General features: G+C 34.6%; 1 protein-coding gene across 1 annotated transcript; it reads right to left on the reverse strand.

Moving 5' to 3' along the window:
- Window positions 1–1,859: 1,859 nt before the first annotated feature.
- Window positions 1,860–27,904, reverse strand: LOC128559244 (uncharacterized). The gene is made up of 17 exons (XM_053550489.1): window positions 27,219–27,904; window positions 25,835–25,896; window positions 25,308–25,437; window positions 22,276–22,350; window positions 21,771–21,859; window positions 19,878–19,951; window positions 18,615–18,709; window positions 16,185–16,324; window positions 15,722–15,860; window positions 14,950–15,097; window positions 12,706–12,755; window positions 12,163–12,229; window positions 11,263–11,315; window positions 10,431–10,844; window positions 9,455–9,499; window positions 8,359–8,448; window positions 1,860–7,974 (listed from the first exon to the last, which is right to left on the reverse strand). Exons 1-17 carry the CDS (start codon window positions 27,636–27,638, stop codon window positions 7,873–7,875), a joined length of 2,193 nt encoding a protein of 730 aa, XP_053406464.1. The 5' UTR covers window positions 27,639–27,904; the 3' UTR covers window positions 1,860–7,872.
- Between the last annotated feature and the right edge of the window lie 37 nt (window positions 27,905–27,941).

Consider the following 27,941-nt stretch of genomic DNA (forward strand, 5'->3'; position numbering starts at 1 on the left):
TTATTATTATCATACCAGATTTATATAACGCCCACGTTCAAAGGCGATAGCGCCCACGCTTTACATATAGCAAACGCAGCTACACAGGGCGCGAATTTTTTCCTCTACTAGTACACACAGAGCGATCTGACCAGAGGGATAGAACAGATAGAGAGAAATCCTTTTTAGATACAGACTTGCCCGGCTAACTTAGCCTAGTTCTTTGCGAATAGACAGCCTGATTCTTTTACGTGCCCGGTATATAGCACCGATATACGCGAATCCGTCTTTCCTGGGAAGAACCAGTACAGGCCTTTAAGTTAGGTGGGAAACACTCAGGAGCATCTCAGAAATTTCCAGTGTCTGGACCGGGATTCGAACCCGGACCTCTGGATTGACAGTCAAGCGCGTTACCACTAGACCACCGGCCTATTAAAGTTAAATAGATTTTGGAAATGTATCTTTGCAGTAGTGACCTTATTACTATCCAAGAATATTAAAGGCCTTTATCCCTGCTAATGCACTAGCTCCAGAAAAATATTAGTACGTAGCAATCGCGACAAATTTAAAGAGAGTTGAAGTAATTTAAAAGCAAGAACAATTTAATCTGCATGTCTACATTAGAAATGTTTAATGATGATACGAAAGCTTATGAAAATAGAGTAGACGAATATTATACACATGAAATACACGTGATAAAAACTGACAAATGAACTCTTTATTTTAGCTTTAAGACACAATAATTATATAACTTCTGGAATGAATACAAATATAGCTATGGAACATAACATAATTACCATGTAGTGGAGATAGCTTCACTGTGTTTTTTAACACAACAAGACTTTAACGGGATGAAATTTACAAACTTTTGTAAGATTCCAGGTCATCGAACTTTTCTTTAAAGGGAATATGATGGGACTAATTTTAAGCATACCTCTTGTTTTGTGGTAAGCCCTTTACAGTTTAAGTTTTCCTATTTTGATTATGTCTTTTTGGACCGTTGGAAGACTTCGTAATAGGCAGTGGGACTGACTTTTTTTAAAATCTGGCTTCTGTACTGTTACGGATCCTTAATCAAGTTAATGGTGTTTTATTTTGCTGCTCTTTCTTCTGTTAGGTCATCGAGTACATATGGTTGTTAAGGGTTTCTTGTACAATGTATATCATGTATGTATTGTGGCTCACATAGCGTGACTTTTATAACCATGCCGTGTTAGAAACTTGCATATCAGGGATAACTTTGATTAGCGCCAGACTGGTTGAAAACTGGCAGTTTGAACCAATTGTGACAAATATTTAGTCTGTAATTTTGCAAGGATTTTCAGATGACGTGACACAAACATCCATTATAACACGAAGACTCTGACCTCTAGGTCACACTTAGAATTCTATGGCTAGGTCATTTCTGTTGTACAAATGCGATGTATAACTTTGCCATACATTGATGGATATCAAAATGACTTGGCACACACATTCACGATGATAAAACAAGGCTCAAACCCTGGCTAAAAGGTCAGTGACGCACTTGAATGTCAAGCAATTTGTGCTTGTATATGGATAATTATATAACAAGACAAGGTGTTTGCATGCAAGACTCCGAGCTATAAGCTTACAGGTCAAGGTCGCATTTGTAGACCAAACATTTTACTAAACTGCTCCACACTTGGAGCAATAGGACAAAATGATTTTAATAATAGATAGATGTAGCTTTACTATCCTGTGTCAAAGGTTAAGTAAGGTAAATTCGGGAATGATAGAGCAGAGGTGTTACTCTTCCAATAATAGAGCGCCTGTGATCTTATTCATTGTGTTACAGTTTCTTCTAAATGTTGTCAGAAACGTATAGATATGTGACTTGAAATAAATGAAACACAAACAGATAAGTTTTGATTTTTATTTAGTAAAATGAAATGACAGTAATAAAGTTTAAAATCAGTACACACAACTTTTAAAGCAATAAATACATTTTTTAAAATGATAAAACAAAATAAAGTTTATACTGTATCTTCACAGTAATAAGGTTACATACATAATCATAAAAAACATTTTTTTCAACCTTATTGGTAAAGGGAAATAAAATGAAAAAACGTTTTCCTATGACTGTATGATAAAAAATAACTTGCTTAAAGGGTTGAATAAATACGAGGGGCATTCAAATATTGTTTTGATATACGGCTAATCATGTTAGGATATAAAGTATGTACATTTATTTTAATATATAACTATCAATAACTGAATATTCTTTCGTTTTACACGTATGACCGACGTGCTGAAGAAATCCTGACGTTTTTGCAATATCAACGAGACATTGACTGTTTTGCAAAACAGCTTTTTCTTCCTTAGGCTTAACAGCTTTTGCAACAATATACAAAATGTGCATGATAATGACTGTTCTACATTATCAGTTCACTGCTAGGACCAAACTTTTGCAACATAGCTTTTAAAGATATATCAGACAATTACTTTATGATATCTATATAAACATAGCATAACATGTTTGAGTTCACAAACAATAACAACTGTTAAGTTTAAAATGATAAACACTTACACTTGTATATCAAAGCGCGAAATAAATGTGTACGACCACTAAGACAAACCTTTTAGGCTTTTTTAACAAATGACTGTTAAAATGACATTTAATTGTAAATGTTTAGTTTAGTTTTGTTGGGTTTAATGTCGCACCGACACAATGCAGATCATATGGAGACTTTCCAGCTTTGATGGTGGAGGAAGACCCAAGGTGCCCCTCCGTGCATTATTTCGTCACAGGAGGGTACTTTGGTAGAACCACCGACCTTTCATAAGCCAGCTGGATGGCTTCCTCACAGGAAGAATTAAATGCCCCGAATGAGGCTCGAACCTACATCGGTGAGGGGCAAGAGATTTGAAGTCAGCGACATTACCAACTCGGCCACGGGGCCCCTAAATTGTAAATTTAGCTCTCTAATCACAGTTACTTTATACATTTAGTCATATTTAATTCATCTGATGAGAATTTTCTGCATTTAAACTTAGTATCTAAAAATACGAATATTAGTTAAAGGTGTACATTGGATATCTTTAAACTTTAACCATGGAAATAGCTTAAATGTATCCCGGTGCTAAATGGAGAGATTTCTGCTTAAACCAGTGTACAGACTCTGCAGCAGTAGCTGCCCGATGGATTATGAATTTTGTTTGGTGTATGACAATATTTATAATCAACTGTGACTTTTTCTCTACTGTGCACCTTATTACAGTGTAAGCTAAATACCTAAAATCCGATAAAAAAGCAAATGAAATTCTGTTTTACTGGTACTTTACATTTAATTTAGCTCCTCATTTGTCGCAACACAGACATGGCCGATATTTTAATATCTCTAAGTTTAAACGAGTAGGGAAATAGCGTGCACGCAACTGCACTTTCATTTCCTATTAGTGACACATTTTCATGTGAACTTAAATATAATAAAAGTCTGATTTTTTTTGTTTTAATAACTACTTCAGTCTACTTCATGAAAACATTAAATCAACGTAGATATACAAATTTAAGCAAATACAATTTGGATTGTCATATTTGTTTGAATCAAGCTTATATTTTCAAACTGACATGTTTATGAAACATAAAAAAAAACACTTTTCAAGTACCAAATCAGATATTTAAAGGGAACAGACACCGATATTTACAACAAAAAAAACCTCCCAAAACTTTAAATCTAATGCCTTTTCGGCATGTTTGCATATACAAGATAAAATGAAAACATGTCACACGTCCAAATGTAATCCTTTCGTTTTATCTTCAATGGTTAAGTTCATTTTTTCGTATCAAAAAGCGCTGTTCAAAATGATGTTATTATGAAAGTTAAACCAAGGAATCAAATGTCGGTTTTGAGCTATATCTAACTCATTGAAAAGAGATTTCTTCATAACCGTACTTAGAAGCAACAAATGTTTCTTTCTTTCGAAATACATGTTTCTGAATACCGAATTATCAGATACGTTCATCAAAGTATTCAGGACCTGGTTGCGTCTAATTAATATTCTTATAAGCGCCGCAAAATTGATCGTTGTTTCTTCCTTTTATGTATGCAAAACCCCGAAGTTAATGATCATATCTCTTGCCATAAGATGTGTTTATGTCCTATTATATTTAAAGATAAACATTGAGTATCTTCCACTAAAATAGTTCAATTTTAGATGCTAAATTCAAATGTAGAAAATCATCATAAATAAACTAAAATTGACAAAACATATATGAGCCGCGCCATGAGAAAACCAACATAGTGCGTTTGCGACCAGCATGGATCCAGACTAGCCTGCGCATCCGCGCAGTCTGGTCAGGATCCTTGCTGTTCGCTAACGGTTTCTCTAATTGCAATAGGCTTTGAAAGCGAACAGCATGGATCCTGACCAGACTGCGCGGATGCTAGTCGCAAACGCACTATGTTGGTTTGCTCATGGTGCGGCTCATATACTTAAGCTGTGTTTGTAGAGCACAATGCCATGTGTAACAGTCATTTGTTGTTTTTAATGGTAGTACACATTTATATTGTTTAGCTATACATATATTTTATTACTGTAATATTATAAACCGTAAACGCATTAATGTTTACACGCACAAACATGTTTCATGTTTACTTATATAGGTAGTAAGAAGACACAATTCATATTTTCAAATATGAATTAGGTCTAATATACCTTTAATGTAAATTATATTTAATACAAGATAAAGACATGGTTTGACGTGAATAAGTACACCTTGATGTCATTTAACTTAATAAATTGATCAGAACATTAACAAACGTCAATTTTCCTTAAACATAAAATACTGAATGTAATTTGACATCATTTTATTCTGAAAATAGACAAAAATATTGTTTGACATCATTTTACTCTATTTATAGTTCAAACATCTTTTTTAACCAATGACAAGCGAAGGATTTTCAAACAAGAGCTCGTAGAACACGAAATGCCCCCTTGATGCATTCAGTAACTGGACATAGAACAGAAATTATTTGTTTACTGTGCACTGGACGTTTGACATACTGACCTCACATGGGTCATTTACCAGTCATAAGTGACCTCAGTATCAAATGTGATCTTAAACCAAAGCATTCTCTAATTATTTGGCAAAAAAGTTCTACTGTTCTGGGTCAATGTGAAATTGTCCTTTGACCTATTGACCTCAAAATCAATACGGGTCATCTACTGGTCATGATCAATCTCTCTATTAAGTTTTGTGATCCTAGGCCTAAGCGTTCTCAAGTCATCGTCCAGAAACGGTTTAACTGTTCTGGGTCAATGTGACCTTGACCTTTGACCTACTGACCTAAAAATCAATAGGGATCATCTGCTGGTCATAATCAACCTCCCTATATAGTTTAGAGATCCTAAGCCTAAGCGTTCTCAAGTTAACGCCCGAAAACCGTTTAACTGTTCCGGGTCACTGTGACGTTGACCTTTGACCTCAAAATCAATAGAGGTCAGCTGCTGGTCATGATCAACCTCCCTTTTAATTTTCTTGATCCTAGGCCCAAGCATTCTCAAGTTATGGTCCGGAAATGGTTTAAATGTTCCCGGTCACTGTGACCTTGACCTTTGACCCACTGACCTCAAAATCAATACGGGTCATTTGCTGGTCATGACCAACCTCCATATCAACTTTTATGATCCTAGGCCCAAGCGTTCTTGAGTTATTATCCGGAAACCGTTTAACTTTTCCGGGTCACTGTGACTTTGACCTTTGATCTACTGATCTCAAAATCAATAGGAGTCATTTGCTGGTCATCATCAACCTCCTAATGAATTTTCATGACCCTAGGCCTAAGCGCTTTTGAGTTATCATCTGGAAACCCGTTTAACTGTTCCGGGTCAATATGACCTTGACCTTTGACCCACTGACCTCAAAATCAATAGGTGTCATCTGCTGTCATGAACAATCAACCTATCAAATTTCTTGATCATAAGCCAATTCTTGAGTTATCATCCGGAAACCCGTTTAACTGTTTTGGGTCGCAGTGACCTTGACCTTTGACCTACTGACCAAAAAAAAACAACAGAGGTCATTTGCTGGTCCTGACCAACCTCCCTATCAACTTTCATTATCCTAGGCCCAAGCGTTCTTGAGTTATCATCCAGAAACCGTTTAACTGTTCCAGGTCACTGTGACCTTGACCTTTGACCTACTGATCTCAAAATCAAAAGGGGTCATCTGCTGGTCATGACCAACCTCCCTATCAACTTTCATGATCCTAGGCCTTGATTTATTATCCGTAAACCAATGCAAAACAATATATCCCTCCTTCTACAGGGTCAGCTTATAATGGTGAACAAGTGTTGCAAGTTTTAAAGCAATAGCTTTGCTTTGATAGTTTATCAGAAAAGCTGGCCTAAACATAAAACTTAACCAAGAAATCTGATATTTTCTAAGTCCAAAAGGGGCCATAATTCTTACAAAAAGCAGGACAGAGTTATGTTTCTTGCTGTACAAGGTCAGCTTATGATGGTGAACAAGTGTTGCAAGTTGTAAAGCAATAGCTTTGATAGTTTATGAGAAAAGCTGACCTAAACATAAAACTTAACCAAGAAATCTGATTTTCTAAGTCCAAAAGGGGCCATAATTCTTTCAAAAAGCGGAATGGAGTTATGTTTCTTGCTGTACAGGGTCAGCTATTGATGGTGAACAAGTGTTGCAAGTTTCAAAGCAATACCTTTGATAGTTTAGGAGAAAAGCTGACCTAAACATAAAACTTAACCAGGCAACGCCGACGCCGATCAAGTGATGACAATAACTAATCATTTTTTTTCAAGAGTCACTTAATCACGAAGTGGTTCAAAACTGATGGAAATTCCCTACTTTGAATCAACAATATTCAAGGAGGCGGAACAAATGCAAAATACAAATTGCTGATAAAATCAAAATGACCTTTTAACTAGAGCTGCTTTTGAGAAAAGCGCATGTCTCCCACAACTGCCTAATCATAATAGATTGGTATTTCTTCTCCATTATGTATCTGAGTCAGCCATATACCAATATATGTATCACTGGCATCAGTGTACAGAGCGATTTTCGGTAATTCAAGGGCGATAATTCCGAAGTGGCTGGGTCGCTTTGGCTAGTTATCGAACTCGGCTGAGGGCTTATTGGCAAACACATTTGGTTCAAGTTTGGTGAAGATCGGATAAGAACTGTTCGACTTAGAGCGCGGACATTAGTGCACAGAGCGATTTTCGGTAATTCAAGGGCCATAATTCCAAAGTGCCTGGGCCGATTTGGCTAGTTATCGAAGTTAGCTGAGGACTTATTGTCAAACACACATTTTTTTCAAGTTTGGTGAAGTTCGGATGAGAACTGTTCGACTTAGAGCGCGGACAAAATTTGTGACAGACAGACACACATACACACGGACACACACACAGACAGGAGTAAATCAATATGTCTCCCACACCACTGTGTGGTGGGAGACATAATAAAAATGTACCCCCTCGATCATGAGCGAAGATTAGACTAGCCAATGCAATCCAAGAGACTGAAGCGCGGAACCTTAAGTTTACTTTAAACGGAGATTTTTATTGTTTTAAGCTTTCAATAAAATGAAATCGGGCGTTTTAACTATAAGTCGGTTATAGATCATTTATTGACATTCTAATGCATTCAGTTTTGCCTTCACTATGCTGCGCGCCTTAACTACGCTGCGCTCCGTTCCGGCAAACTTAATTGCATTAGAATGTCAATAAATGATCTATAACCTGCACTTACATCTAAAAGCTTCATGACAAGAGACTTTGTATAAAAGGCACCTTGTAAAAATAGCCAAATAAATGTTTTGGGGTCAATGCGTCATTTTTTCTTTAAAAATTGATCAAAACACAACATGACGAATTTACATTTTTTTCTGTGTGTATAAACAGTTTCTATTTGAGCACAGCACTGACCACCTTCTCCCTATAACTTTCCCAGTTGATTTGATCATCCAGGGCACTCCTTAACTGGCCGGAACTTGGATATTGGGGTAACTGTATCAGAAATAAAACATGGGCTTATTTTAAAACAAAGATTATAAAACAATAAACATTAAGGAAACCAAAAATCATTATTTAAGAATTCTACTATTTTGTAATATTATTCACCATACAGCCTTCATAGAATGCTTCGTATCTTGGGGGAATTTAGCGTCAGTTTTTACAACCATCCTAAAACTTGAGGCATGTTGATTGAGTGGATGTAATGCTTAATTACATATTACCCCTGTTCGTGTTTCTATGACATTTATCTACAACAAATGAGTCAATCTTGAAACAACTAAATTAGTACAGAGAAACAAATAACTACCAATCTGTCACGGTAAATTTTCTAATCTTCGAATTTAATTTCTATGGAAAGCATAGTCTAAAACTTACTTTATTGCGAAGTCTGTGTGCGATTATTGTTGTCATCTGGTCTTTAAGAAACTGTTTGGATATGAGTACACATTCTGCCCCATTGCTTACCTGAAGAAAGGTATAAGGCAAACTTCAACAAAATTCAAATTGCAGTAAAACCTGTCTACAATAGTCTTGACTGAGTTAAAATTATACTCAGTTTCAGATTCTATCGTATTTACAAACTAATGACATTTAATGCTAGATGGTCTTTAATACAGGTATGATATATCTACAAGATACAGTCCTCGTTTGATCACTCTAGTCCGTGTGTATTATTTACTATATATAGCTCAAATCACAGGTGAGGCCGGTTCCTCTAGTTTCAATATGGCGGAAAACGGCTAGAAAAGGTTGACGGGGCTGTGGATTATCAGTCTATTATTTGAACTTATTGTTCTTAATTGCTAAAGATAGTCAGATCACACGGACCGTTGTGGAGAGTGTCTTGATGGTAATATAGCCTGATAAATCGTCAAAAATTTAAAAAGGAAAGTTTCTACGGATGCCGCCATATTTTGTATAGCTACTTCTTCAGAGCAGTACACTTTACTTGAACTAGAGTACCAACTAGAGTAGGCCTATGTTCGACCATGCGCATGTTCAGGAACACTTCCTGTTTCAATAGTAGGTGATCAAACTAAACCATTGTTTAGTTTTGTTTATACTACAAGGTATTTTGTCTATTGTCAATACGCTTGAATTTGAGATCATCCTCCTGACTGCTTCCTGGGAAGAACAGCGCTGCAGAAGATCGGCATTAAATCCTCCGCAATGAGTGTACGCATGCATTGAATGTACACTATTAAACCTAGGTTAAACCTAACCCTAACCTTTAGTCAGTATATAGTACACTCAATACGTGCGTACATCCAAGAACCAATAGGGGCGATTTAATGTTGACGCTGTCTTTTGAAGAGATAGAGTTTCCATTCAATTCCATTGGATATTAATGTATATTGGTGTGAATTTAATTCTTTTCTCGAGTTAACTGGTCAGTGAGTGTCCTTAATGACCTGGACATACGGCAATTCCTCAACAGTTTTAGTATCTATAAATACACAATCATACTCACAAGGCTTAGATTTGGCATATCGTCATAAACTAAGGGATGCAACCCCTGAAACAAAAAGAGAAAATACTTGTATTAATATAAAAATAACGAAAAATAGACAGTTTTCATTTTCTACCATGTAAATGAGCCTAAATTTACATAAAATGTTTAAAAAAAATTTACTGGAACAAAAAGAAAAACGCTGTCAAAAGAACGTTAACAAAGTAACTCTGAGTGACAATAATCACATACAATACTAGTCAATGCAAATATATACAATTCAGACATCTTTTGTAGATAATTTTATGTCATTATAGCCCATCCTAGGTTATGCCATGGCAAGTTCTGTTTTGAAATAAGTGCGTTCCAAGTGAGGACAAATCAAAATATCAATTATATGGTGAGATTATAGTTATCAAATCACATTCCATTCCAAGAAAAGGCAAATTGAAATGGTGGCATTATAGTTATCGAAACACATTCCATTCCAAGAAAGGGCAAATCGAAATGGTGGCATTATAGTTATCAAAACACATTCCATTCCAAGAGAAGGCAAATCGAAATGGTGGCATTATGGAAATTAACACATATATAAACATTACATTCTTGCATAAAAGCTACATTTTTCATTGGACGCAGGTTTAAGTTTATGCATAAAAACTACTTTTTTACTCAATGGACCCGGGTATGTCTTTTTGCATTAAAACTACCTTTTCTCTGGATTTTGGCATATATTAACGGGAGAAAATTCGTGTACAAACAAGGAAATTCATGTGCCATTGACAAACATTTTCATGTCTTCGATCTCTGTCACCAACAATCCCTCGGAATTCTGCAGACGTTAATACACAAAAAAAACGTGTACTGTCCCTATATCATTTGCAATCTAATTTGTAATACGAGCGTGGCATGAACACCCATCCTCCTCAGTAGCTATTTTGAATTATATATACCTAGATATTTAATCCATTTAACAGAACAGACTGGTTATACTCACGAACACTCCTTTCTCAGTCACATTTCCTAGTCTTACATAAAACATTGAACCCGTTGTATCAACTGGCGAACCGTTTTCTTGCCAACTTGGTAACTGTTTCTGCGTGTCATATTCGGAATTGTTCGAACTTCTTGATGAATCAAAAATACTTTCTCCCGAAGAACTGCTGTTCTTTTTATGAAATTTACTTTGGTTAATAGATTCCAAAGACGGACTTCTTAAATGACTTTGTCTAGTGTTTCTGACCGCGTCCGGAGTTTCACATAAAGTTGAACTAGCTCTGGACAGGCGTAAAATATCCGGGGAGTGCTTTTTCCTAGACGCTTTCGGTGAGCCTTGCGAAAATTTCTTTTTAGGGTTTGGGGATGTGTTTTCTTTACTTCCTTCTCTGTGCACCTCGTGAAGTACTGGTGTCTGAAATAGATGGCGGTTTTGATCTCAAATTTTATTTTATAAAGAATGGGAATAAATATGATGCAATCAATCAATTCATTTCTTTATAATTTTGATAAATATCTAAATAACAATTTTATTCATGTTAATGATTTTTTATCATGACAAATTGCAGTATAACAAGGAAATAGGGAAAGTACACTTTACATAAATTGAATATTAGTTCAATTCTTTCTACGAAACGATAGCACTGGTACTATTGTATACGTAAATTATATCTTAATAATTCAGCACATTATCAACTGAGTTTTTAACTCATATTTTTTCTGCATTAATTCAGGAACTCACAGCTTAAATGAATTTTTCGATATATTATATTATAATGAAGTAATGAATCAATGTGGCATATTTTTATGCAATAGGTATATTTGAAACTTACATTCAGTCGGTTTGTGTCTGTTGTTGATGAACTGTGCACTAATGAAGTTTTGCCTAGAAGTATATAAAGCGAAAATAATCACAACTAACTTACTGAATAAAAACGAGAGCTATCACTGAAGGTGATTAATACCCACAGACGCTGTTTTGATACTGGGAAGGGGATTGCACCTAGAGGTCTGGGTTTTTGCATTTTGCCAGTTGTCTTGTTGGGGTAAATAATTTATGCTAATTTTAAGACAATTCTTCCAGCGGTGTTTAGAAGATTTAGATCATACATGAAACAAAGCTAGTGACATTTAAGTCTACAAGTGCAACCTTGACCTTCGATCTTATGACCCGCGAGGGGGTGGGGTGGGGGGGGGGGGGCATGCGTTTGTTTCGTCGTATTAAGATGGCGAAAATATATATTTATGGTCATTTTGAAAATCCATTGAATGGGTTTAGATATCAAGCTTTCGGACAGACCGACCGACCGACGGACAAACCGGATGAAGTAGGGCGGGCGTGCACATATACTTCCATATGGGTTATAATTAAATAAGCTTGAAACTAATTTGGACCTTTGCTAAAATATCACTTACATTACCAAATGTGTGAATTTACAATTTCAGATTTTTTTTAATTTTGTCATAGCTGAATAAGAACTTTAAGGTTTAACATCATTCAAATGCCATACTTTTTAATAGTAGTAGTTAACTAATTTTTCATCAATTCCGTTTCAGCAAAAAGGCTCGATCGCCACAATTCGAGCTCTTTTCTGTAATACGGGCCATTAAAAAATAAAAGGAACCTTTTGTTACGGAACATGTGAATAAAACGTTACTTCAAATAGCATGCCCTCTGCCTTTGACAATGTCAATCTTATCAAAAACCATTTTGTTCAAAGGAAAAACCTTACCTGGATTCAAACTTGGAAGCATCGTATGGGACCTCTCGAGAGTTGGTGCTTTCTTTTTTCTATGATTCTGAAGACAGACATATGTAATTAAGATTATTTAAAGCAATTATTCGTTTTATATTATAATCAAATAAGTATACATTTTGTCAGAATATTTTCTATCTACACCTTTTACCTGAATAAGAGCAAAATTTGAAGCTGAGGCGGGAAACAGTTTTACAGAGCCGAGATTTGAAACCAGCCTTTACACTCTAGCACCTGATTGGCTGTTCATGTGTATACAAGGTTGGAAATCCAGACATGCGCAGAAATTACAATTTAACTGAATACGGAAATATTCTGCCAGTATATTCTTAAGAAGTATTTATAGATTAAGCGGCATGATTTGTCATTTTAATCGAATTTTTAAACGATTATACCTCTACATGTTGATGCCTGTTTTAAGTACTGCGATCTTAAGTGGTTAAGTATCAATTGTTTTAAATCAAGCAGGGCCGACAAAGTACAATAAAGATTTATGGATATACATATGTGCTGACTCACCTTTTCAGATAATTCATTGATTTCCATTGTTGAAGAGCTTTTTAAAATATCTGAAAGAAGATTAAAATGTTAAAGAAAGAGATAAAAAGTGAACACCTGTATTAATCAATGTTTAAAGGTCTGAAATTTAGAGTTTGACTTACGAATACAAAATATTCAAGTTGCAATAACTTCGTTTATAGTAAACTTGATATACTGAGTTGTATGAATTACTGTAATAGTCCTTCGTGCAAAGTTTCATCACAATAAATGTAAAAACAATAGATTTCGTATTTTAAAGTCTAAAGTCTATTTTCAGACTTAAAAGTGTTTAGGGATATCGGCCTTGGCAGGGATTGTTGTTCTCATTTCCGCATTATCATTTTTGTGGGTACTGTAAGACAGTAACTGTCAAAACAACTGGCATATTCAACTCGGTTTGACATTTCTGCTCTGAAACGTCAGGGGTGTTATTATGGGGACCCGTGTGGTTACAAAGACTCTCATTTACACAATATCATTTTTATGGGTATTGTGATACAATTAAAACAAATGACATATTAAACTCAATTTCAAATTTCCTCTCTGAAAAATTAGAGAAGATAATATGGGCACTCGGATGGCTGTATTAAATAACACTAGTGAAATAGGCGGAAGTAAGTCAAATTGAAACAAGTATTCACTGAAGAAAAATCATTTCGGGTCAGACATTGCTGTTGTTTTTTTTTCGATTGGCTTACTTTATAATAAGTGACTCCTTACCAATTTTTCAAAACATGCATTTACGAACAATATGTAGTTTATTTTTAACAAAGTTGCTTTTCAGACACCTCTAGATATTGTTTTTCTACCTTGGCTCAGCCGATCTATTTTAAAACAATTTTTCTGCAAAGGGTAGTGGTGTTATTCTCACTTCTATTTCTAAGTCATATATACAGCGAGGAATTTATATAATATTCCAAAGTTGTTATGATTGTTGGCAATACCTTTTTAGCCAAGCTTAAGTACAGTCCGAAACCGCTATTCCATAACATCATCTGACCATTATTTCATAGAATAGATTCCCAGCCAATATCATAATAATATGACTTAAAGACTTTAGTGCATTTCAGTACCATTTTGGTCGGCCAAGTGAGTTTTGACAAAGTTATTTCTAAGTGTCTAAAGAATTATACATTCCAAACACTAGTCACGTGACTTTGCATTGTCTTTTTGGTATAAGTTCGCTGACTACTGGATGACATAAATCAAACTGCTACCTACAGCTCAAATCAAGTACTTGCTGCGAAATGTGTGACTGAAATTTCATCAAGAGGCCGTAACACGTAAAGTCTATTTTCTTATACCGAAAAGACAATGCAAAGTCACGTGACTAGTGTTTGGAATGTATAAGTCTTTAGACTTATAAAGCAAAAGCACTCGTAGCCATGCCTTGTTTCGATCATTTGTTCGCAAACTGAGATTTGTTTCATTGCAAAAATTTAGAAGAGAACCTTTACACTAGATTATGTTTTAAATAAAATTGATCTGAATCATATTTGGCCAAATAGTTGGAAGCTTTTGAAAATTGCATGTGCATGTGTAAAATAGTTTTCTAAGACAATTTCCATCTCATTTTTTCAGTGCAAGTCGACCAGACCACATCAATGAATACCAATCCAAGAGAATATTTCAATTGTCGGGAAAATGCAATTATAACAAGATATAATATGAAAACAAATTTAAGGTTGCTTCATCGTGGCAATGCTGAATTTTTCATGTGCATGAAAATTAAGTAAAAATGATAGTTACATAATGTGAGAAAAATGAACAGAAAACTCTTACTTGTAATGATTGCGTCCTCAGAAACGTAACCTTGATCCTGCTATATTTCTAAAATGGACAGGTCTATCATTCAATCTGGGCAGTACCACTTATAAACCGTTACCCTGCTAAATTTCTATAATGAACTTGTCCATCTTTCAATTTGGACAGTACCATTAACTGTTAAAAGGGGTGCATATCAAAAAGATACTGACTGAATGGCGAACAGTGCAGATCATGATCAGACTGCACGGATGTGCAGGTTGATCATTGTCTGCACAGGTCGCAAAGGCAGAATCAATCCTGTCCAGCATGATAAGGATTAATCAAAGGAGTGTTCACTGAAAAATTACTGACTAAATAGCGAACAGTGCATGCTCAGCCTGCACATCTGCACTGGACGCAAAAGGCAAAATCACTTGTCGCCAGCAGGGTAAAGGTTAAAGACAAGAAACGCCTTACCATTTCTGTGTTTATGTATGCTAGGGAATAGGAGTCCTGTACTTTCACGGTGTAACTTTTTATTGCTGGAAGCTGGACGACTGGCCGGTTGCATATATCTCTCCTTTTTATAATTGTCTTTTATAGCTTTATATACTTGGCAAGAACCCTACAAAGATGAGGCTGGCATAAATTTTATCAAATAGAAACATTTCATGAAATTTTACTTTGATATAGTCTTGACCGTGTTGCTCAAAACTTTGTACCCACTAGTTAAGCTTTTCACTAAATTCATTTACTTTCTTGTTTCTTTTTTCATTTTTCAACAAAATCTACTCTCTGATTTTGATAATGTTATGCCTTCATCTATTAAAGAACACAAAAAGCATTATAATCTGAGATCTCGTGGATTTTCATCAACATGAGACGTGAAGATATAAAAAAAATATCTACTGGACATCTGACCCAACTGGTTAACGCCCCTGCCAAAACATCAATACAACATAAATAATAATTGTTGTGTTGTCGCATTCGTTATGTGCAAAACATTTAACAGAGTGAAATTATAATTACATTCACAAGGATATTATAAAATTTGCATATTCATTGACTTCCGCAGTCTACATTTTCCAAACGGTATCAAATTTTCAACTTAGGCGCCTTTTTATTATCAAGTCCCTATCTAAATAGAATCAAGCACGCCAATGAGGTTTTGATAAGAAAATTTCATCTGATATTTAATATCAAGAAAACGTGTACATGTAAAATATGTTTTCTATTTCTACATAGTTACCGATCTGACTATGTAGATCCATTCTGATTCATTGCCGTTCTTTGCAATAACTGCTCCCCGTCTGTAGTAATGGACGGCCATAGAGAAATGGTACGTCTGTAGCAATTCAAGGGGAAAGTCCGATAACTCTGGTATACACCTGGTATTAGCAAACAATAAAATACATGATTGTTGCAAAACAATAATAAAGTTCAAAACTCATAATCTGATAGGCCTATTGTTAATCTGAATCATTTCTATTGAAAACATATTGATGATTTTGCATCTCAGGTTCGTTATATTATTCAAAAATAGGTATGTTCATCTCTACTACCGCACCACCATCAACGTTTTCATAATATTTTGCAAAAAAAAAAACAACAACAACATAAATTAAACGGCATTCAAAAATGTTTTTGGCTCTTGTTTTTTTTTTCTTCAAACCGTTTTTAAATCCACAATATTCCCTTTTTCTTTCACTTACTTGAGAAACTCTATAGAGCCTAGACCCCCTGCTGCTTTAAATATGTCTATTAGAGCCTCTCTGTCAACTCCTAGAACCTCAACTGGTTCCTTGCAGACGACAGTGGCTGGTCTCTCCGAGTTCGTCAGTATCTCTTTCTCCTATAATCAAACAAAGTCAGAGAGCGAAAGTCCTTCTGTCGTTCGTTAACGTAATGTGGATCACTTTTCAAAAATATCACTTGGATGCAATAAAAGTTTTTTTTTTATGAAACCCTGAAATACTATTTAAACTTTTCATCATTCTATTTACGGGATCTAATTTTTGCACAATGCAACGACGAAGTTCTGAAACAACAAAACATTGCATTGTATGTATATGATGACCTAATGTCGAGTACATAGTGGTATATTACTATTTAACTTTATAGCATTAGACGTAATTTCATTTCAGAAACACTTCGCTGACACGAAGGCAAAGCTTTTTATGGAACCTATGCTTTTTTTGTTTATTTTTAGACGCCATTTTAGAAAGAAATCGACATTGTGTGTTTTAGACAGAAACTTCTATATTACTCTAGGAAAAATGTTTTTTTTTCATTTTCTGAGCTTCACTATACCAATATCAAAACAAATAAATTTCTGACGTGGAAACACTGTTTTGTGAAAATTCTGCGATCGTGAAAAGTGCTTTTTCATATTAGTGATTGAATATTATGTAGTTAATAAATACAACTGTCAACAATTTAATTGATCTGTCATAATAACTTTGTTATTGTTTCCCCTACAGACGTACTGGCCTTCGGCCTCATCTTAAATGTAGGTCTACTTCTTCGGCACAACAATAAGACTATTATGAAATCACGCAAGTTAAGATTATAATAATGCGCATCCTTCCTTATTTCGCAGAGTTAATACAATCCCTGACAGGACTTTAAATATCACTAATTCTATTAATTAAACCCGCCTATTACCTAATTCCTAGAATTAATGATAATCAAGGATTGAAGATTGAATCTAAATAGATTATTTGGTATTATTTAGGTTCGTCTTCTTCTTGTTACTATTATCATCATTTTGTCATTATTTTCCAAAGTTCAAAAAGTGCTTTAAATACCTGTTACATAAACAGGCGACGGTGAAAGCGGAAATTTTGTACGGTTTGTCAGAAGTTCAACACGAAAAGAAGAGTAAGTGCTTCGAAATCGGTGAATTTAACCACTCGAAACGCTCCCTAATTAATATGTCATGTATTTTAATAATATAAGTATTTTATATTATTCCCTCGCGTCAAAGTCATTTTCTTTGATCTACGACCTTGACCTTTTTTCATCATAATCTACGAGTGATGATTGGGGTTTACATTGACCTGCACATTTTCGGATGTTGTTCTACGTATGCAGTTTAAAGTCTGATTTTATCATATTTTTTTTCAAGACTGATCCTCGAGCTAAAGAAACAAGATTGTAATCCTGGATCAAATTAAATGTAGGTCTATTCCATGAGCATTTTTAATGTTGATCTATAATTATAACTACAGACCAAGGTGATTTTGAGGCCAAGATCGACATTCAAATTCTACACTCAATTTTTTTTCTTTCAGTCTTACGACTTGAAGAATGTTGAATGCTGATCTACGAATGAAGATTTTTGATTCTTGCATAAAAACTACTTTTTTTTGCACTGGATCCGCCCATGTAGATCTATTAACGTGCAAACAAGGCAATTCGCGTGCTGTTAATACATGATTTTTATTTTTGAAATGCTTTCCCAGGGACGTATACGTATTTCTATGCAGATTGACATCATGTATCTGCGTCTTGTTTCTTCCATAATAACCTCTTTTTATTGCATAAAAGATGCAGTCTAATCCATAGTATGCTTTGCTGTATCAGTTACTCTTCGGTCTCGATCACAAACATTCCCGCGGGCTTCTGCGGACGTTAATACACACACTAAAACACGTGTATTATCCCTACAATCTTGATGATATGAAGAATTTTGATTTTTGAAAATAGTTTTGGATGTTGATCTGCGACATGAGGAATTTTGAACGTTGATCTACAACATTTTTTTTTAATCATGATGAAGAACTACGAAATGAAGAATTTTGAATCCCGATCTACGATAAGAAGAATTTTGAATATTAATCAACGCAATGAAGACTTCGAAAGTTGATCTACGGACTTGAAGAAGTTCGTATGTTGATCTACGCCATAAAGAATGTGAATCTTGATTTACGACTAGAAATGTTTTGAATCTTGAACTGTATCATTCATGACGGAGTAGACATTAAACATAACTTCAACATTTTTTGAACACTGAATGTCGAACTACCATTGTCGATCTCACAGCAGTTCTTGCAGTTTTTTCCCCTCAGTGAATTGTATTCTTTTCTGTAGCATGTCGGTGCAACAAAATGCATCATCGACATGACCTAAAATATTCTTACCCCGAGCGTGTCGCCTGGCTTCAGATACGAGGCAACAAGTTCATTCCGTGTGTTGTGCATTTCATCCACGTTCATCGAAATGTCTCGATAAACAGCTGAAAACAAAAAACGAGATTAAATAAGCCAAAGCCTAACCTCTGTTAAGGCAGTAGACTATCGGCAATTTCCGTGCGTTTACGTATATTCTCGTCTGTTGTTCCGGCATTCTTCGGTCATAAAAATAGCTCATACGCGCAATGATTTCCATAACAACCGGAGAATACCGAAATCACAAAGGTAAGAAACGTCTAACGGAAATTACCGATTGTCAGTACGGGTCTATATATTTAATGACACCGTTGCAGAATACACACCTCCGTACAAAGGTAGATATCAAAAAAGTTTCTAAGTATATTCACCCATTCATGGAAACAAAATCTTTATAGCAGACAATTTTCAATCTTATACGGTGCTTTCTGGAGGACTTTTGTGTGTGTTGGGTTTAACGCCGTTTTTCAACAGTATTTCAGATAAGTAACAGTTAACCTAACCAGTGTTCCTGGATTCTGTACCAGTACACATCTGTTCTCCGCAAGTAACTGCCAACTTCCCCACATGAATCAGAGGTGGAGGACGAATTATTTCAGACACAATGTATTTTATCAAATCGTCATGGAGAACATACGCCCCGTCCGGGGATCGAACTCACGACCCCCAATCCTTAGATCTCCCTATTGAGCTAAGCAGGCGGGCTTATGCTCGGTATACAGACACGTTTTCAAACCTATCATATCGTACATAAAGTTTGGCCTCCACCTTAAGAATTTATCTTTCAACATACTGTTGAATTTTTATGTGTTTATGAAGTCATTATTTCAATTTTATATGGGTAATTACAGTACATAAAATATACGAATTGTCCTAGCTGAGTCAATAAAGGCAAAAAAAAAAAAAAAAAAAAAAAACAACAGTTGTTCTTTGTTACGACACTTTCAGAGTCAGTATTAAGGCTTCTTAGGTCTACTTTAATTTTATTGCATATAACAATTCAATAAATTAAATAATTTGGCAATAGATTGGAACATATGTTTATAAACAGATATTATCTCATCCAGCGACCATGAAATTATCAAATAAGAACGCTAATCTAAAATTGTTATTACAAAATGTTTATCAAAATCTAAAATTGCAATTACACACTTTATCAAAGATTTAGCTACATCATCTTTTATTATTTATCAGTACCAGACAATATCAAATTTACATTTTATTATTTTTACTTACCAATACCAGACAATATTAAATAATAAAAGTCAGCTTTGTTCCCTTCTTTAACAATCACTTTGGACGCTTCAAATCTGAGGAGAAAAAAAACACACACACAAAAAATAACCTCAATGATTTTTACTTTAAAATGTCCAAATTAAAAGCAATTTACTTTGAAGTTATTTTGACGTAAACTTTTTTAAATTAAATATTTATATAAATACATCAAGCACTCTTATCTCTTTAACGAAACCTCCCCATTTTTTTTTTTTTTTTGAATTATCCTATGATTTTCTAGTTCAATGTACGAATACAAAATCAAAGGTATGAATAACACTGAATAAAAAAAATAAATAAAAGTTTAGCCTAAGCACAATATTAGCAGAACTAGACATGTTCTTGTCATAAAAAATTCGTAAGTTTGACCGTAAGAAACCCATCCTCCCAGCTTCCTCAATTTGTGGACATTATTCAAGAAAATATTGTTCTAATACGAAAATAATATTTTTGATGTAGAAACTTGAAACATGAAACTGATTTATTTGATTAAACACCTATTTTTACATAAAACATATTCAATGGCGTTTTACAAATACATAAAAAATACGACAACAATTAAGACATTTTAAATGACATATGACATAAATGAGCATAAATATCATTGTGAATAAACTATTTAGTAAGCATTAAACAAAAGATCAGGCATCAGATAAGATTAATAAAATATTAGAGTATTAAGATACAGTAAGATAGCTGTTTGTTATTAAGTAAAAATAAGTGGGTTATTGCAAACAACTGTATTTTTGTATTTGTTATAAAACAGTTCATATTCGAATGTATTTACACAATAAAATCATCCAGTTCACGTTACTTCAATCTCTTAAAAATCACAGTCACAGTCTCTAAAAGAGTACAAAGTAATTTCAAAAATAATGAGTTTTCAACTTCTTTTTGAAAACATCTATTGTGTCTGAATTCCTTATTTCGAGAGGCAATTCATTCCAGAGTTTAGGTCAACAGTACCAAAACTTCTGTCGCTGAACGTTTTGACGGAATTTGAAGAACGCAAGTTCCTTGTCTGTGTTTGTTTTATGAGAAGTTCAGAAAGATATTCTGGAGAGTTTCCAACTGAACAATTATACATGTAGGTGAGCATTTTGAAAGTGATTCTGGCTTTGATTGGTAGCCAGTGAAGGTCATACAGCGCTTGCTTGGAACTGTCATATTTTCTTCGATTTAGGACAAGTTTTGCACACATGTTCTGAATTCGTTGCATTTTGTTTACTTCGCTTTGAGCAATACCATACAAAATGACATTACAATAATCTAAATGGGATATCACCAATGACACCACAAGGGTTTCAGTAGCCTCTTTGGTAAGATATTTCTTTTTTTACATGCTCTTTTAGATTCACGTTTTCATCCAGGTATGCACCTAGATATCGAATAAAGCTCACTGATTTCACTTCATCAGTTACAATGCATACTTTGTCAGTTGAACACTTAGAGAGCTGTAGGGATAACGTACGTGTCGTGCTTTTTTCTGTTCGTTTATAACATTTGTTAACGTTGATCTTTAAACTTGTTTTAATTATGCGCTCTACGGCAGTAATAAACATATTGTGTTGGTCTAATTTAACAACACAACTGGCACTATACGTGTATACATATTTTTGGGTGTTTTAGATATAGGCCTACATATAGATATTTGTCATCAAATTAATTGCATTATTTGCGTTTTTGCTGTTAACATACGTTTACTACTCTTTTAACACATCCCTGAAAAATATAACAAAATACAAAAAAAAAAAGAAAAAAAGAAACAATTAAAACTGAATATCATTTTTGCGTAAAGTTTAACATTTCACGCGAAACAGGCCCCTTGGTGTGAAAATAGAAAAAAGTTCTTACTTTGCATACCAGCCATTTTTACAGAGCCCAGTCTGTATTGCCTGTGGGTAGTTGGAAAACCTCTTGAATGCTCTCATAGTGTGCATCATCTAAAACAAATTTTACACCAGACTTAAAATGTAGACACTATCAAAGGCTTGCTAACATGAGATTTTCATATTTTTCTATCATATTAAGTTTAACGCCGTTTTCAAGCAATATTTCAGTAATGTAACGACGCCGCACAAGCAAGTAACTAACTACTTCAACTTCACTAAATAATTGGAGATGGAGGACGAATATGAAGCGACTGAAATGGTGTTACTTCTCTGCAAAATAACATTCTTCTTGGTACTGAATATTAATTTTCTTCCTGGACGGTCCGCTAATTATTGCATTTCATTTTCAGACGGATAGCAATTAATAAGATAAAAGAATCACAGAAAATAGAAAATACAGACAATGTTATAAATTCATTTAATTAATAATGCATTTTGTTCAAAATAATACTGGTAAATATACTCACGTGGTTTATCTGTCCGTCTGTTCGCTCAGAAGGTGGAATTTCCAGACAAGTTTTCACCGACGCCATTTTAGTTTTCTGGAAGTATTCCAAACATAACATCGTTAAATATATTTCTTAGAAACGGAAACTTTTTAAAATTCTATCGTGTATATGTTTTCTTTTTAACAAAGTAAAGAAATTGTAAGCAAAATGAGAATCTTTGAATATTTATCTCTTTCAACTATTCTAACAGATAAAAAATAGTCGTTAGTACAGATCAGCGTTAAAAATAAACAGCATGATTTATGCATGTCAAAATGTGGCCGACAGTAAATAAAACAGAAAATGACACAGAATTAGGAAAAACTAAATGGTGATTTGTTTCTATGTTCCTTAACGTGATGATTTTAATTTGATGTGTATCTATAATGGCCTATTTCATTTTACATTTCAGTGTTTCATGGCCGTTTTGGGGCTGAAATTCTGTCCCATTACCCTCTCTAAAAAGTATATTTCACCCCTCATTTTTGACAACAAAATTCTCAATTTGTTTTAACATATTCCAATCAAAACTCTTAATAAATCTACATAATTGCGTTAAAATTACCGTTCAAAACACAAGAAAATGTTTTACGAAGTCATTTCAATGAATACCCTCATACTGCAATCGTTGCGACGCGGCTATCTACTACCGCACCCCCCCCCCCCCCCCCCCCCCCCCCCCCCCCCCCACCACACACATCCACACCTTCATTCCCTTAACGGGCCTGAAAAAGCACAGCATATATTTTCAAATGATAGAAGTCAAAGCTATAATTGTATGATCGTGTGATATATTAGAAGACATTTCTCGTGCGATAGGGACAACAATAGAAAACATATTTTATTTCATGTTTTTCAGCGAATACTTGGAATATTATGATAAATATTTATCTGGTATTTTCACAGTGAAAAGTATAAATTCATTTTTCACTTTAAGAAGCAGTAAAAATGGTTAAATTTTCGTAAAATATGAAATAAGAATAAAGTTGGATTGTTTCGTCTGGTGTTCGCTTGGTGAACTTACACTGAACCAAACAAATACCCTCCATTTTTGCTTATTTCAGTGCAAGACGGTATACTTCTCAGTGAACAACCTATACAACAAACTATACTAGTACTGTAGAAATTGTAAAATTTGGTGTTTACAAATGAAAGACAGTTTCATAGATTGATTTTTTTTAAATAAGTTCATGAAGTTTAAATGGTTTTAACCCATTTTGTATCCTTTTTTTCGCGCACTGACACGCACAACGTACACGAATGTCGCAATGTTAATGTTTGAAAAAGACGTACACTGTTTATATGCATAGTGCACATGTGACATCATGTGGACGTCACAATAAAATGCGAAACAGTTCAGTTGTACTTTTCAAAACAAGAGATAATTGTTTGTAGCCTAAATCAAAGAACTTTGTCATTTTTCTTAAACGTGGAAATGATTTAGCTGTTTTTTTTAAACTTCATAATATACTAAAACAAGTCAGCCAATATACTTGATGTTTTGCTACACTGAGTTAAAATTTTTTGACTTATAGCAAGCTTTCTTCATGGAAATATTTTGAAAAATAATATGACGTCACTTTCGCGTCCAGAGATTTGGGTTCGAACCTCGCTCGGGGACGTTTGAATTGTTCATGTGAGGAAGCCATCCAGATGGCTTACGGAAGGTCGGTGGTTCTACCCAGGTGCCTGCTAATTATGAAATAATGCACGGAGGCCACCTGGGGTCTTCATCCACCATCTAAACTTGCAAAATTGCTATATAACCTATAATTGTGTTAGTGTGACATTAACACCCGCCATATTTCCATTTTAAGGAAGGCTTATTTATACAAAGGGTGGAAAATAATTTCAAATATGTTGCGTGGGGAGGCCACATGTATCGGATATTGTGCCTTATTAAATTTTCATTGGTAAATGAAATATCACTTGACATTAGTTTTCCTTATTTTCGTTCCGAGGTAAACAAACAAAGTGCATAAAATATGATCAGCCACTTCATACTATGATCTAAATGCGTTTTAAGTGATAAGTATGTAGGTATGTCCCGGTGCAAGTACATCGTAAATCCTTTTAAGTTGCCGAACATTGTTTGTATTTTGTTTTAATTCACGTGCATTTGTGAGATCATTTAAACCCAGCGTGTTTTTCACTACCGTTAACGATCTATAAGAGTTTGTATTGTATAAATACCGACGCGGCTTAAGACGTATTCTCTACAAAAGTGGCGTTTCTAGCAAAAAATCATGATAAATTTCGTGTTAGAAACATGGGCATCTTTTTCCACAGGGCATGAATCATGACCAATCAAAGAGAATACGCCACCTGTTTGGTTTCAAAAGATGCCAAGCAACTGTCGCTTACGACAAATATTTTCATTTTCCCTTTAAAAACGACGATACGTAATTTATAGCTTATTTGATAGACATTTATAATCAGTTTAAAGTGTTTTCAATACAATGAGATCCATGTCTTAAAAATTCATTTCCATACATGCTTAGCAATGTGAATAGTCCCTTTGTCATTAAACTATTTCACACACTTAAATGGCGTATATTTCTGAAAATCATTATTCCATTCTAAATAACGAAAAAAAAAAAAAAAAAGGAAAATACGTGTGTAGTGATTTATTGGGTGTGGAAAAACATTTCTAAATGTCTGATTCTAAGGGCGCTGCAATTCAGCCCAACGAGAATATTAACCAAGGGAAAGGACTAACACTAATACATACTATTCGTTATTTATCGCTTTGGGCTACTACAGTACGATCGGAACTCGGTAACTTGGAGTCAGTAATCCGACTAAAAACAGTATATATAAACAACATGAAGCTACGTTTTCAGGCGATATAGTTTGTCACTTTGTGGTTTGGATCAAGAAAAGATTGAATCGCTTGGAAGCAAAGTATATAATGAGTCTAACGATTGTTCGGGTAAGATAAACGTATAAAATTTAATTATTGACAAAATTTGTGTAATCAGAAGTCTCTATAATGAAATACTGTAGTGTACCTGTCCTAAGCTCTTGAAGGCGCTGAGGTCAAATTTAGGCTCGGACTCACCACCTCCAAAGTCAGCCGTACCCTGTCGGTCCAAGAAGAACAGTATGCTGTCTCGTCGGTTGAGTGCCACGGTACGCCGACTGTTCGAAAAAAAAAAAGAGTACATTTTATGTGATCCACAATCTGCAAAGCAAACGTATAATTTTATGATACTCCACAAGAGCCCGAACGCACGGGCCCTTTAATCATTTTCAGTGCATTAACTGTCATTAAACAAGCATTTTTACTTCAATGTTCGGTACTTACATTAGTCAAAAACTAACACAAGTTAAAAGCGATGCACAGTCAAAAGTCACCATAAACTATTATCTACCAAGATCTGACATGATTTTGATTTAATGACAGAAAATAAACATTCAAAGGAATGATAATACTAACCGCACACGTATTTGTTACTTTAAATTTTTTACCTCCGTTTAACAAGCAATACATTATGAGGCTTTAATGGAGTAATGTATTCAACAATCTTAAACTTACCATGTAAACACGTTTTGAGCAAGTATCACAAAGTCCACAATTCTCCTGAACCTGTCAAGGCCCTTCATGAAAAAAATAAAATGAATTATTTAATAAATAAAAAAACACTATCTTTCGTACATAAAAAATGTAACACGCATCGTTTTGTCACTATCTAACATTATTTGTTTCTTATTATTCGGCGTTTACATGTCGAATAGCTCGGATGTGTCCCAACGACAAAAGCAAGGATAAAAGATAAAGCGATCTAGCCCCACACAATTCAACTTAATTTATCGCAAATATACTTGAGATATTGCATCTATCGCTTAAACTAAAACTGAAAAATCATATAAAATTGAACAATATAAGATTATTGTTCTTTTGATAACGGGTAAACATTACCTCAACGTACTTTTAAGATACGTAAAAAAATACATATGAATAAATCTGACATGTCTTGCATTAAATGGGACATGGTTCGAATATACGTATATAAATGAACGATTTTTGCCATTTAAAATTATTACATATTATAAATAAGCATTGCCACGCGTGTATTTTATCTTTTCAAGAACGATTTAATTTTAAACTAAATCTAAGTGTCCGACCACAGCAGTGTAACTTGCTTACTGTTCCTGCTATGACTTGGCAATTTTATTTATTTTATTTTGTTATTACTGTTTACCTTGTTTCATAAAACTTAAGTATGCTAAAACACGATTTTCAACAGTTAAAAACCTACTGTTTTAAATTTTTTATACTATTTTAGGAACACAATGAGGTGTAGCCGTGAATTAGTGTCGTATATAAGCTGTCAGGTTAAGAAAATTACGAGGCATTGAAATAATAACTTGTTTAAAGGGTGCTTATTTCCTTTTCTTTTATAAAACACACTTTACAAATTCTATGTATGCTATATTGTGCACGTACTGGATGGCTTGTCGGTCAATAGTAAAAGCTGGTGACCATGGTCGGGCAACAGTTTTGACCGTTGACCGGCAAGCCAATTCTGAAAGAGTTTTATTAAATGACTTTAGAAATATGTTTTCACCATTTTCTCGAAGTTTTAACTTAAAACCGGCAAAATTTAGCGTTGAAACTAACCACTTTCTGTAGACCGGCGATTTATATCGTGTAATAATAAGTGTTCATCTGCCCAAAAGCTAAAACTTCAACCTCTTTACATAACAACGAATACATATCAAACCTGTGCTATATAGGCCTACAAAAACTTGGAAGCACAGCGAAATATTGTTGTTTTTCTTGTCACACGGGTATTCTAGCATTATATTACCTTGGAAGAATTCAATTTACAAAATTTTCAGAAAATGACGAAAAATGGTTCTGTACTTTGAAAAAGAAATTATCTATAAAATTATCAGTACAGGAGATTATACCATACCGGCCTCCCACATTTTTGGAAGCTCCACACTCGCAACTTTGATATACGAGTTTTGTTGTTATCAACAGTAATATCTTCAATACCGTCATCTTCTTCAGTATCTGAATCGAACGCCCCCAAGAATATTCGGTTCGAACATTTCTGCGGAAGCTCCGAACCTTTGTACTCATTTAGTGTATCTTGCACCAATTTCTGCACGCGGTCTGGTTTCCTAGCAACCTCCGGGGTGCCAGGCGTGTAAGCGTCTCTATTTTTAGCACCGTGAATAAACGGACTGAGTTTGAATTCCGTCTTCCCGGCACTGCTTTTAGCATCGCTGTGTTTCTTCCGCCGAGTGGTACTCTGGGTACGAATCGTCTTCCGACGTATTGTTGTCACTTCCTCTTCCTCAAAATGAACCCTCTCTTCCTCTTCTTCCATTTGTGAAGGAAGATCTCAACCACTTTCAATCTTTTTTGCTTTTTATTAATGCCAATTCAGTATTTCAAAACAAAATATCCAAAATAGAAACTTAGAAGTATATCGCTTTTCCTCTAAACTGAATTCCACGTTGTTGGCGATTATTTAGACGTATCAATAATAACAACGGTTACGTAACGTCAACAGACTCTTGGTTTTGGAAACGAAAAGTGACACACAACTTCAATTCGTTTTCATCTGTTTAGATAAGTTGTAATTTTATAAAGATTAGAAACTTCACTCATTACAAGTGTCTATCGCATA

The sequence above is a fragment of the Mercenaria mercenaria genome, chromosome 1 (genome assembly GCF_021730395.1).
Source record: "Mercenaria mercenaria strain notata chromosome 1, MADL_Memer_1, whole genome shotgun sequence".
NCBI lineage: Eukaryota > Metazoa > Mollusca > Bivalvia > Venerida > Veneridae > Mercenaria > Mercenaria mercenaria.